General features: G+C 38.8%; 1 protein-coding gene across 2 annotated transcripts; it reads right to left on the bottom strand.

Moving 5' to 3' along the window:
• Positions 1-255: 255 nt before the first annotated feature.
• On the bottom strand, positions 256-11173 carry RBM45 (RNA binding motif protein 45). 2 transcript variants are annotated; one of them, XM_032190619.1, is made up of 10 exons: positions 10782-11173; positions 9718-9840; positions 9446-9572; positions 8072-8182; positions 7559-7738; positions 6515-6644; positions 4684-4780; positions 4187-4350; positions 3542-3738; positions 256-393 (listed from the first exon to the last, which is right to left on the bottom strand). In XM_032190619.1, the coding sequence occupies exons 1-9, from the start codon at positions 11157-11159 to the stop codon at positions 3546-3548; spliced, it is 1503 nt and encodes a 500-aa protein (XP_032046510.1). In that variant the 5' UTR covers positions 11160-11173; the 3' UTR covers positions 256-393; positions 3542-3545. The 2 variants fall into 2 exon arrangements, with proteins under 2 accessions (XP_032046510.1, XP_032046509.1); XM_032190618.1 differs by having other exon boundaries at positions 4187-4353.
• Between the last annotated feature and the right edge of the window lie 2814 nt (positions 11174-13987).

Genomic DNA, 13987 nt, shown 5'->3' on the forward strand with positions numbered 1-13987 from the left:
GAAGTGCCTTCTATTTTAGCAGTCATAATCTGAATCATTATCAAGTCAAGCCCCAAAATGCTGACTCCTTTATCCCCCCTCCCATCATTGTACTTTCCCTGTTAGAGAAGGAATTCAGTTAAGCACAAGAGATATATTTCCATAATACAGGATGACAGGCTACTACAAGAACAACCATCAACATACAATTTTAGATGGCTTGATAGGGTTTTTTTGTTTGTTTTTTAAATAGGTGCATGGCCATGTTTTTGAAAACAAAGTACCATGTGTAAATATATATATATAAAGATCAATTTTCTTAACAAAAAAGGAGTCACTGTCCACAGGAACCATGTCTAGTCACGTTTTCAGTCAGTCAGTCAGTCATCTGAGGGTCATGTCATTATTTAGTTTCTGTAGAAAAAAACACAAGTATAAAAATAGTATCAAAAAGCAACATACCTATTTTTGTTTTAAAACATAATTGTTACAATAACATAAGTGAAAGAAAAATTAACATATTTGGAGAATAATATTATCATATATGTGCTTCTTTATCTTTTAGAGAAGTACCTCTTTTTCTGAGCAGTGTGTGAAAGCCAGAATTTTTCTGCAGTACACTGTTGATAATAAAGTTATTTTTAAAATATATATATTATTTTTAATATATATTTCAATGATGATACAACTATTTAAGAGTATTTCTGCACAGTAATAAATCATTATAAATACATATTAAGCTTGGTGCTTTTAATAAAACCCTAACACACAAAAAATGCAAATCAAATCAGTGATGTAGGACTTTCAAACTTCTCAAAAGTCACTATGGAAAAATGTATGTATGGGTGCACATAGGGTAACTTCTAAAGTTCTTGCTATAATGGAAAAACATTTCTAAAATATTAGCAAATATTCCTTTTAGATACCTCAGTAACCGTTATCAGTACCCAAATCCTTACTGTGAATTTGGAAGTTCAACACAATCATTTTTTCCATTCTTTTGATGTTAGTGATGTTATGAAAATTAGAAGGTAAAGACAATTTTAATAACAAAGAAAAAAAATTTAAACAGACACATAAGGCTAATCCTCTCCCAATTTTTTCTCATTAGTGTAATAGAAAAAGTAGTTTCTGCAGTCAATGGAAGTCTTCTGTTTTGGTATGCTAACCAATACCTTCCCTCCTATACCTGCTCTTCTGCTTATCCCATCTGCATATATTCTCTATGGCATCTATGACATTCCCAGTTGTTCATACTACAGCTTAGAGCGCCATAATACACGTTTTTGAAACGTTAAAGCAGAAAGAACTAATACATTCAGTTTCATTTCTTAAATATCTCAAGCCATAGGAAAAGAAAAAAAAAAAGAAGTCTTAGTCTGGAATCAAGATACAATCTTAACTTATCTGTGCCTTGCAAAACACATTATTTTTCCAATGTAAAGTCATCAAATTGGTAATTATCATATTAAAAAGCTTATTTGTTATTTCTACTTTGTGAATATGCCTGGCATCAGCTTCCTACCATAGGATCCTACAGTTTTAGGATCCTAAACTAGCCTTTGTTTAGTAAAAAAAAAAAAAAAAAAAAAAAAGCCACCCACTGAACTCTTTTCTTACTTAAGCATATTTATAGATGAAGTTTAACCCATCTCTTCAGTTTCCATTGTTCTGAACTCAGTTTTTTGTCTCTGAATAATTTTTCTGTCATCATAGCATCCTTCAGACTGTTAGACAACCCTTCCAGTGTGGACATTAATACTTTCTCTCCAATGCCAATATTCCCTCATATTACATTCAGGAATTCCTCAATAAACCCAAGAATTCTCAACTCTTCCACTTACTTCGTTACAAAGGGAATAGTTAATTATCTGTAAGCTCTAATACCTTTCGGAGTCACTCCTTTCTAGAAAGAAAATCTTGCAATTTATATGCAACATCATCCTCACTCAGGACATGACTGTAGCCTGTTACCAGTTTTGGAGAAATTAGTATTTTCCTGAGGTGTATTACAAAAAAGCAGAAGAATAAAAGCTTTATTTCTAAAAGATGGCTAGATAAGCAATTTGGGGGGAAAAAAATCACTTCTAGCTTGACAATCAAAAAATGAAAGAAAAAGATGAGTGAGAAGATACAAGTACAGAGTCTCTTACTAACTTTGGATGTGTATTATATCTACACTTTTCTAGTAAAAAGTAGTCTTTTCCTACTATGAAGACAGACCTGGTATTTCATTATACTTTACATCATCATTTTTCTGCTAGTGACAAAGAGGTTGGTCCTCTTACTATTGGAAGTTTAAAAAAGTACCTTTAGTAACAAAAATTCGGTAGATAAAAGCATGGGTAAAAATTACTTGAAGTTACATTCACCAGAGCTACTGATTTAAAAAAAAAAAAAAAAAAAAAAAAAAAAACTTTCTAAGGAGTGTTAGCACCAATTGCATGCAGAAAGAAAGCAAAAAATATTTGTTTTCAAGTAAGTTGTATATAAAGACTAGGAAGGCTTTTAATAACTTCTGCTTAACAAAAGAAGAACATAGAAGTCCTTAGGAAAAAAAGGGAGAAGAACACTGTGGGTAAAGTCTCTCTTGGTCTTTATAACTCCTTGATCATAGGAAGTATCTACATAAAGACAGCTACAAGGAATGAAACCAAATAAAATATTGATGTGAAGAGGGTTAAGATTTTAAGTAATGTTTTTTGACTGGGTCAAGGGGGGTGGAAACTTGTATCACGCTACACTAATAATATGGCTACTGAAATTATCTGGGACTATAGTCCTCTTCCAGTAGAGGCCTGAGTATAAAAAAAATATATAAAAATCTATATAAATTTTACATAATTTAACTCAAGTCAGTATTTTAAAAGAACAAATGAATTTTGGCTCCTGAAGTCTATAAAACCTCTCTATATGAGCTTTGCCAGTTTTTATTGGACATAAACATAAAACATTCGAACTAATTAACTTAAACATACACCTCAACCCCACCACAACAGGCTCCACAGTATCTTCTTCACCATAACACATTCCAGCTACACCCAATTTCTGAGCGTCCAGATTAACCAAGTCAAGGCCTTTGGTTTCACCTGACAACATTCCCTGTTCTTTACACGTCCACTTTATTTATCCCTTCCTTCATCTGTCTTTCAAGGTTAAACTCTGTACCCTTATCCAACACCATTCTCAGGGCATATGTTTGTAGTGAAAGAAAGACACGTACAAGCTGATCTTTGTTTATATTGTTTATTTTTCAGTTCTCTTTTCAGTAAGATCTGATACTCACTTTATGTATATAAAATTATTTCTATTAATCAACTGGTTTGCATTTGTTCAAATGTTACAAAAATAAAGATTTTTTTACTAAAATAAGTGTGTATACATAAGCATACACACAGCCATATATATTAGATATAATTTGTGTGCGCATATACATTTCTAGCTAACAACTAAGCTATAAATTTCAAATTAATATGACATGCACAACTTGAAAATGCTTTGCCTCTAATTATTTCACATAGTTTAACTTGAACTTAAGTAACAGCTCAGAGTGGGTACTCACCTACTTAGTAAGTTCTCTGACGTTTGTTAGATTCCTCCGTAGGCGAGTCTGCCAACCTTACTTTAAGCCTGACACCATTCACAATCTTGCCGTGTAACGCAGTTATGGCATCACTGGCACTTGCTCTGTCTGCAAATTTTGCATAGCCCACGTTTTTTCCAGACACAAGGTAAACTTTTATCAAGTGGCCAAAACGACTGAAAAAGTAGTAAGAAAGATAGTTAGGTCAGAGGTTTTGCTGCAGCACTGATACTTATTATCCAATCTCAACTATATGTGATTTCGTAGTTGTGAATTCAACATAGCATACATACGAGAATATAGTTTTGTGCCACCCTGCTTTAAAACCCCCCAATTTTTTTAAAATTAAAACTAAAATTTGTTTATAAAAATGTTATGAAACTAGACATTCTCTTTCTGATCGCATAAATCATTAATTAGCCTGTTGCACTGGTAACATTACAATCTGTTTCCAGACAAATTCCATTACACGCCTGTTTCAAAAGCTATTAGTTATTTACCACTTACTTTTGCTGTGCATGTTCTTTTCTGGAAAGAGTTTCCCTGACAGCAACCTTTTTTATTTTCAGGATTTATTTTAAATATCTCATGGTTAGAAAACACTTATTTGTTTATGGGCCTTACCAGAAAACATCCTCCAATACATTCACAGGTAAAGGATGGGGATGAAAAAGTATGAAAAGCCTTTCTTTTACAGAAGTGTCAGGTGGAACTTTTTTTTTGTGTGGTGGAAGTATGGCATCAGTTTGTGGTTGAAGTAATTGTGATCCAGAGTTTCCTCCAAAAGCCTGCTGAGACAGGAAGAAAAAATGCAAACATAAAATGATTGATAAAAACTGACACTTTGTTATTCAGTTTACAATTTTTGTTCTTACCACTGGGCATAGATAGACTCTAACAGTTAATTCTAATCTTAGTCCATTTATCTTGGTTATTTTGTTAAATTGGAAAACAAATACAAATAAAGCGAGACATTTAAAGAAAACAGAAATACACAAACCAACCAGAGGTATCTCTTTTAAAGATGTAGCACCTAAAGCAGTGAGCTACGTTCTGTACTGACATACTCTTATTATCTTTAAAAACTCCAGATATTAACAGTATCCATTATATTAACTTACAGGAGGTGTCCTATACTGCTGAACAATTGGATTGTTATTCCGCAACACTGAGGACACGTGTGCTGTTACCAGTTGTGTTGCCATTTTTCTGATGAGGCTGCAAGAAGTGATAATAAACTACTTTAGATAAAGAGCTAAGTAACAGTTAACTTCAGCAAGAGAAAAAGATTATTTTTATTTAAGATGTCCATTAAAATTTGAAAAAAAATATCTGTAAACTCAAGTAGATAATGAAAAAGTCAGGCTTTCATACTAAATGTGATCTGAAAGTACATACACTACCTGGAACTCACTGACAACACTTGTATTTCTACATACAGAGATACAAAACTTTCCTCTACTTTTTCCAGTACTATCGTAAAAAAGAAAACTAACTACAGAGCCCACAACTTTTTGTGAAGGGTGCCTAGACGAACAAAGGGACAAATTTCACCTGTTTCTTTCAATAAAGAGCACAGAAAAATAATTCAGAAACCAGAAAATTAATCACAGGAAGTTCATTTCCAGCTGTCATTCTCCAGTATTTTTTCCTTTGTTCTATTGGGGAATAAGAAAAGCAATTGCACATTTGCATGAATTCATAGCCTATCATAGAATATCCCAAGCTGGAAGGGACCCATAAGGATCATCGAACCCAACTCCTGGCACCACACAGGTCTATCCAAAAATTCAGACCATGTGACTGTCCAGACAGTCCAAATACTTCTTAAACTCCAGCAGGCTTGGTGCAATGACTACTTCCCCGGGGAGTCTGTTCCACTGTGCAACAACCCTCTCAGTGAAGAACCGCTTCTTGATGTCTAGCCTAAACCTCCCCTGCCTCAGTTTTACACCATTCCCTCGCATCCTATCGCTGGTCACTAAAGAGAACAGATCGGCACCTGCCCCTCCACTCCCCCTTGTAAGAAAGCTGTAGGCTGCGATGGAGGTCTCCCCTCAGCCTCCTCTTTTCCAGGATGAACAGGCCAAGTTACCTCAGCCGTTCCTCATACATCTTCCCTTCTAGGCATCTTTGGCATCTAGGCATCTAGACATCATTGTAGCAATGGGCATCTTTGTAGCCCATTGCTACAAGACGATGATATAATAGGAAGTACCAAAGAGTAAAGAAAAACATTTGCAAGAAGCATGGTTGCAATTAATTATTTTAGTTTAAAGCAGGCATGCACTTCTGAAGTGTATCTCCAAGTTGTCCCTCCGTACAGTCTTTTCATTCATATCCCGGAATAGCTTTGATGACAAACTAGATTCATTTAGGATGAAACTAAGCTGAAGTTTTCAATACTGGAATGCACCTAAGCCATGCCAATTTCTAATGAGCATTCGAATCACAGGAACAAACAAGAGATGATTTAAAGTAAAACCTGACAATCCTCATACAATGCAGGTATCAGAGCCTCAGCAATAACAGTTTTATTCTACCTACATGATCTATTGGCAGTGTTTGTATATTGCTAACACTGCCAAGAGATCAAGTAGGTGATACCTGTTTTTAAATAGAAAAAGACTAAAATACATATTTCTAGGGTACGTTAGAAAAACTTGAATTTATTGAGTATCTTTGTAAGGGTCCCCGTGTTGTGTAACAAGGCCATAATGTGTTTTAGATGAAGTTTTCTTTTTCTACCAGGCTAAGAAGTGTCAAGAGATTCATTCTGAACTATTAAAAAAAAAAAAAAAACAAAAAAAAACCTAGATTTCAGAAAGTATTATCTCCAAATACGAAACTAGATTAGTGACATGACTCTTCCTTTTCATATTTAAATAAGAGTAATAATAGTTTTGCTCTCTAGAAAACAGGTTACATGTTTCTCTATGTATTAGTACTTACTCTGAACTATCATTCCCATCTTCCAGAAAAATGACAGTTAATCTGTTTCCAGGAGGATACTCAAAACCATGTAGTTTATACTTGGCATATATAGCTGATGCAGCAGTACTGTACTGAATCACAGCATACCCTACAAATACAGTGCACATGGTTTAAGCACAATACAAGTACATCCTAACAAACTACACTCACTTAAAGCAAGCAGTAGGATCAAGCTACACATTAGTCTGTCATTGATGCTACAAAATTCCTAGGTCTCTTTACCAAACAGTACATTCCTTACTAGCAACATTAGTGTTTGGGAATAGAACTTCTGTGAAATTAACTAGTGACAAATCACCTTTATTCATATTTGAAAATCTAGTAATAAAGCAACATAACAAAACATGTCTTCTTCTCCAAGACAAAACTAGAAGAAAAAGTTACTTATTTCAGCTTAAAATGCAATTATTCCATCAACAAATGAGTCTCAAGTACGGTAAAGTTACAACATAACACTCTGAATTGTTTCCATTTTGAGCTTCACTCTCATGCTTTTCTCACCAATAGCAAAACAACAAGACTGAAACAATCCTTCCAATACAAAACAAATTTTGTTTGGAACTATTTCATCCTGTTTACTCATGTCTGCTCTTAGACAAATACACACAGTTATTTCAAGATGAAAACTCAAATTATCTGTTTGCAGAACATTCAAGATAGATGTATAATTTTCAAAAATTTTCGTCTTCTATTATACCCCAAACTATTAACTTCACTTGACCAAAAAGTTAATTCTCATGGTTTTGATTCCGCCCTTCTTGAGATTCTATTAACCTTATTTATATTTATTGTTAGTTATCTGTAAACAGGTGTTCAAACAAAACTGAATTTTTGGGCTTATGCATTGGTAATAGCAGCCAGCATTGGTACATAAGAACATTAATTCTTTCCCACAACTACTTGATTTTGCAATCTGAATGTACTGGAATACAACTAAAAGGTGGTGTTCTCTTCATAGGAAAAAAAAAAAAGTGAAGATTTTTTTTTTTTACTTCTACTTACCATTATTAGTATGAGGATCTCGCTGAACATCACAATACTCGAGTCCTGGGACTAGATCAAAGAGGGCAAACAGCTGCTCTTGGACAAAAGGAAGTCGTGATACCACTGACAGACGTTTGGAGACTGACTCCTGAATTCGGCTCTCATTTTTTTCAAAATTACAAAACTCTGGCTGCCCACCTCAAGAATCAACATAAAAATAAATAAACCAAAGTCATCGCACTAGCAAGCCTTCATTTCAAACATATTTTTCCATTCAACTTTTTAAATGATTCTAAGTGAATTAAACACTAAAGGTTAACATGTTTATTTCATCAGTGCAGGTCTTGAAATAATCAGGCAACTAGAGCAAAGCAAACCATGAAAATATTGAGATGAAATGCCTGACTCGTTTTCTAACTCAATCTATTAGTAGTCAAACTAAACCTCCATTAGTCTCCCTTCTACCAAACCACACTCTTACATTGCGATTGAGACTACAAATCATTTTTACTATAAAAAGCTGTGACTTACAAAATGGAAATGCATTTCCTCTTGGTTCTTGTCTTGTGTTATTACTGTAGTATTCATGTTCAAAAGACTCTGATGACTTATTTTTAGGTTCAGCCAAAATGGCCCGGTAGCCTAGAAGAAACGATCACATATAAGAACACCTCTATGTACCCAAAATATCCATGACCAGATCTGCATTCTCCAAGTACTGTATTTAGCAATATATTATTCAGAAAACCCATTTAAGTGCTATCTTTTAATGTGTAACTCTTGAATGTTGACATAATCAATGACATGAAAGTTAACATACTCCACGTAAAACATATTTGCATGTTAAGTGCAACAGAGCCTACTTATTCTGGGGGTGACCACGCATTGGAACAAGTTACCCCCGAAAGCTATGGCATCCTTAGAGATATTCAAAGCTGCCTGGACATGGTTCCTGACAGCCTGGCCTAGGCAGCCCTGCTTAGGCAGCAGGGAAGACAAGACCTCCAGAGGTCCCTTCCTGTCTCAATCATCCTGAGATATTTTGCGGGACCCAGAGATGTAGAGGCAGTCAGCTGCCACAGAACTGTAACTGCTCATTCATGTTTTGTACTGATCTAGGTTCTGCTTATCAATAATTTAGGTATTACTAACTAAGAAATAAAATTTAACAGTTAAGCAATCTCAGGCTCATATTTGTGACAATTCTTGCAAAGGCATAAAACATTCATGTGTGAACATTATGATGTACAAGGTATACTACTTAAACCAGAAACAAGCAAACAAATAAAACACACCTACATGCCAAGGTGCTTAAAATTTGTGATTAAGTGAACGCTGAACAGGAGGCTAGACTGGAAGGCTGCTGCTAAGACTTGGTGCTAGGGTGTAAATGACAATTGTTGATTATGAAACGGGGCCAAGTCTTACTTTTTGTAAAAGATTATTCCTTGAATTAAGTTTAAAAAATAAATAAAAACTTCAATTAGCCTAATTTTGTTCTTAAGTAAATGTAATCACAACAGAATCCCTAAGGATTATCAATTCAAGTTTTATGTCAAATATAGCAATATGTATTAGCTGGAAAACAAATTCTCAGGGATACATAAAAATCAGATTCTCCTGTGTATGGAGGCTACATTACAGACTGATGATACTTCATGTAAGAAAAGCACTGCACTCATTTCCAAACTCTTTTCACTGATCTTACTTACAGAGTTTGATAATGCAAGAATGTAATCAGGTGAACATTAGTAATACTATTTTTACTTGCAATATATTTTTTGTCTCAAAATGTGCTTACAGCATAAATAATTTGCCTGCAAACAACACTGAAAATTAAAAGGTATACAAATGATGGTACACACTCATTGTGAGAAACTTTAAAGAATTCAGGAAGATTCTTACTTCGATCACACTCTTCAATTGCTCGGGCAGCTTGTGATGGTTTTAAGTATCTCACATAACCCAAACCTTTACTTTCTCCAGTAGTCTTATTTTTAATAATGCTGCAATATTCAATGTCTCCATATGTCTACAACAAATAAAAAGTGCATTAATTAGAACAATTTGAAAAACCCCTTCTGATAAATTAAGAAAAAAAGCTAGTTTAAAATAATAACTAATATTTTTTATTTTATTTTTTAACTAATTATTTGCTAATAATAGCAAATTAGTACCTTAAACTTCTCTCTCAGATCTTCCTCTGTATAGGACTTTGGTATCATAACAAAGATACGTGTAAGCTCCTCATCTTCAACATCTCGGTGGCTTCCAGAAGCCCTTGACTGTGCAATAAATACCTAACAAGAAAATTACATAAACATTAATTAATGGAAAAAAAGGGCTTAGTCACATATCAAGTTTGTTTTTAAAACAAATCTTTATATTTATCTTTCACATGATGCAGCTTTCGTAATGTGAACAAGGACATCTCTGATCATAGATGTACCTGCAACAAGAGACCTACAACTGTGGTACACCCACACTGGTTTCTCAAGCACGACAGTGGCCAGTAGAAGTTCTGACTTGAGGTAACAAAGAACAGTCAGGAATAGCAAAACTCTGTCCAGCACTACCAATGATACAGGGGGCATGTGAGGTAGCAACAAATGCATCACTGCAACAGGCCAGCCCTGATATACCAGTCTTAAAAACGACAAAAAATAATTAGTTAAACTTTGCTCCTGCAGTTCACCTGGAGGCATTCAAGATCAGAATGGATGAGGCCCTGGGCAAAATGATCTAGTAGGAAACATCCGTGCCCATGGCAGGGGGTCTTTAAGGTCCCTTCTAACCCAAGCCATTCTGATTCTATGTTTATCTGGGGACTATGAAAACAGTTTGAGAGACTGAAACCTACCAGCAACTGATCAAAAACAAACAAACAAAAAAGTTTCAATAAAACCAGTGCCTACGATTAAAAGCTCCCTGGTTTAAGCTCCCAGCGGCGCTTCGCTCTCGCACCTGGCTGCCCGCCTCCCCACAAGGAGGGCAGAGGGCGCTGGGGGGGCTGCTCCCGGCCGGCCCCCGCCTCAGGCGGCCCCACGGGGCGGCTTCACCTCTGTACCTGGAGGCCACCGCCCCTCGAAGCCGGCAAGCCCGGGCCCGGCGGCTGAGGCCCGCCGCCCTCCTGCCGCCGTGCTGGGTAGGGAGGGAGGGAGGCAGGGGGCGGCCGGGCAAGGGAAGCGGTGGCTGCTGCAGCCCCGATCCCTACAGGGAGGAGGAGGAGGAGGCGCGGTACCTTGATGGGCTTGGTGTCGGGGACCAGGCTGCGGCCGTGCATCTCCTCCATGGCCCGGCAGGCCTGCGAGCTGCGGGCGAACTTGATGAAGGCGATGCCGCGGGACTCGTTGGTGCGCTTGTCCCGCAGGAGCCAGATGTTCTGGATGTCCCCGAACGGGGAGAAGCGCTCCCGGATCAGCGCCTCCCCGGCGTCCTTGCCCAGCACCACGAACACGCGGCTGTTGGGCGGCTCGTCCAGGCACTCGGCCGACAGCCGAAAACCGCCGCTCTCCTCCATGGCGTGGCCGCCGCCGCCGGGCTCCCGGGCCGCCGGGGCTCGCTTCTCGGGGGCCGGCGGGGAGCGGCCGCAGCGCCCTTTCCGCCGCGGAGACAACATGTCCTCCGCACGCCTCCCCCAACCACCCGGCGCCCAGGCCCCGCCGCCGGCGGGCGGAGCTCGGCTCCCCGCACCGCCCCGCCACCGGCACCGGCACCGGCCGGGGGGCGCTGCCGCAGGGGCGGCGTCACAGCGGCACAACGCCGCGGGGCGGGGGGGCGGCGGGAGCCTGCGGGGGCACCGTGCGCAGCCCTGGTCACGGCGGGCCGCCTAGGGCAGGCTGGCCGCCATCGCGTCAGCTTTGAAGCGTCTCCAAGGAGGGAGGAGGCTCCACAGCATCTCCGGGCTGCCCGTGCCAGCGCTCGGTCACCCGTGCAGCTAAAGGGTGTCTGCTGATGTCCGGGAGGAGCCTGTGGTGTTTGCCCCTTGTCCTGTCACGGGGCGCCACGGGGCTTGGCTCCTTCTCGGCACCTTCCCTTCAGAGATATACATATACATATACATATACATATACATATACATATACATATACATATACATTCAGACAATATATATATATACATATATATATAATGTATATATATATATATATTCAGACAATATATATATATACATATACATATAAAATGTATTTATATATAAAAATAATATGCATAAAAATAAATATATATTTAGTTTATATATATTATATATGATTGATATATTTATTAATAATGATAATATATTGATATATTAATATATTATATATTATATAAATGATTTTTATATATATAATATACATATAAATATATATATATAATACATATATACTATGATATATACTGTTTATATATATAAATAATGTGATATATGTTCATCTGATTCGTGTCAGTATGGAACAGTGCTAGGGCCGCATGGTATGATGAATGTGACCTTCTGTCTTACATACCCTTGTATAACCACAAGTCTAAGAAAAACAGAATGGTTAATGTATATAGTTCTTGTACCTTGCAAAGGAATATTTTAACAATTCGTGTCAATAGAGAGCAGTTCTGTCTGTCCCTGGGTCCTGCACTGGCAATTTAATTCTTCCACAGATGTGGTTTCTTCCCTTTCCTCCCAGTGTCCCGGTCTCCCAGTCTCCCCCTCATTATAGTCAAATTATCAAATCTTCAGAAATATTCCTCAAATCCATGAGCCTATTTGCTTTTGTTATTCCGAACTCTTATTCCTAACAGTTACAGCCTTTTTGCCTTCTTTGTGGTTGATTTAGCACTGCCATAGATGTGACTGGAGTGTCCCTGTGAATGGCCTGTGAGGAATGTTTTAACAACACGTGAAGTGTCGATAGAGAGCTATTTGTATTTGTATGTTCTTTCTTTGAAGTCTCTGATGTCTGGGGGTCTCAGAACAACTGCTAACAACTGGTAACTGTTATGGCTTCTGAATGGGACACTATGCAAGCCCCTGATATCTGGCCAGGTGGCCAGGAGATTAAGAAGAAAGAAAGAAGCTGAAGGACGGCTAGAAGACAAAACTTGCAGGGGACGCTGTGTAAGCTTTTGACATGCTGCCAAGGAGTACAAAGGGGAAGGACAAAAAAAAAAACAAAAAAAAAAAACTGAGAGGAAGACTACGAGCCTTCAGCATGAAAGACCCCCAGAGACCCCTAGGGGGACCACCGGAGACTGATGGGCATGCTCCAGTAGGAGGGTTTGGATCCCGGAAGCTAATTATAATAACCCGTTTTTTTTAGAAGTAGTAATGAATATGTATTAGCCTGGGAGCATAAAAATCAGTTACTTGATGCAACTGCTGTGTGTCTAGGTGGAGCGGAGACTCCCGATGCACCCAGTGCTGTTCGCTTACCTCTATTCTTTTAATAAATTGTAAACTTTGATTATAATCCTATTTTGGGACTGAGCGAATTTATAACAAATAATATATATAAAATAAAAAATATATAAATATATGATATCAAATATATATATTACATTAAATAACATATATTTATACATATATATATTATAATTATATATAATATATATAAAAGTCCCGAGGCGGCCTTCTCCAGGCTGATCAGCCCCAGCTGCTCAGACGTGCCCCTGTCCCATAACCATCTCCGCAGCCCTTCACGGACTCCCTGCAGCCGCTCCATGTCTCCCGCTCCCCGGGGAGCCCCGACCTGGGCGCAGCAGAGCAGGCGCTCAGAGGCAGGACCCCTCCCTCGTCCTGCAGTCACCCTTCTCCCTGCGCAGCCCAAGGTGCCGTCCACCTTCTTCACAGCCAGAGCACTGGCTCATGGTCAGTTTCAGCGTCCACCAGGTCCTTTCCTACAAAGCGAGTTCACCACATCTCCCACAGCTGGCTCCAAACGCAAGCAGCTCTCCAAGCTGTCGTGGCAGTGTCCCGAGGACGCCATTTGCTGGCGGCTCCCAGCCCTCTGAGGAGGGCCTCCGGCTGCCGGCCGGCCTCTGTCTGCTGCTGCCTGCTGCGGAGCCCGGGGGCAGCCCCAGCTCGGTACCGGCTACAGCCCCCCCGCGGGGCCCTGCCGTTGGGACCGTTGCGACCGTTGCCACATCGCGCGACGCCCACCCCTGCCCGCTCCCCCCAGAACAAGAGTAAGAGGGGGTGTCTGAAGGGACGCGGCCTGAGCAGAACTCTTCTTTTTTTTTTTTTTTTTATTTTTTTTTTCTGAAGTTTCAAGTTGAAAACCTGTTTGAGGATAACTTAAAAATCTGTTTGGGGATAATGAAAAAAATTTCTTCCTCATTCTTGATAAGGCACTAGAAGAAGTACTGTCCATAGGCTGTAATAGCGCACTGGGCACTTCCCTTTCTAATTGTACATCGGATTTTTATTTTTTTTTTTTTTAAGGGTGATTCGTGCATAGTAATTGAAGTAGGGAA

This window comes from Aythya fuligula, chromosome 6, assembly GCF_009819795.1.
Source record: "Aythya fuligula isolate bAytFul2 chromosome 6, bAytFul2.pri, whole genome shotgun sequence".
Lineage (NCBI taxonomy): Eukaryota > Metazoa > Chordata > Aves > Anseriformes > Anatidae > Aythya > Aythya fuligula.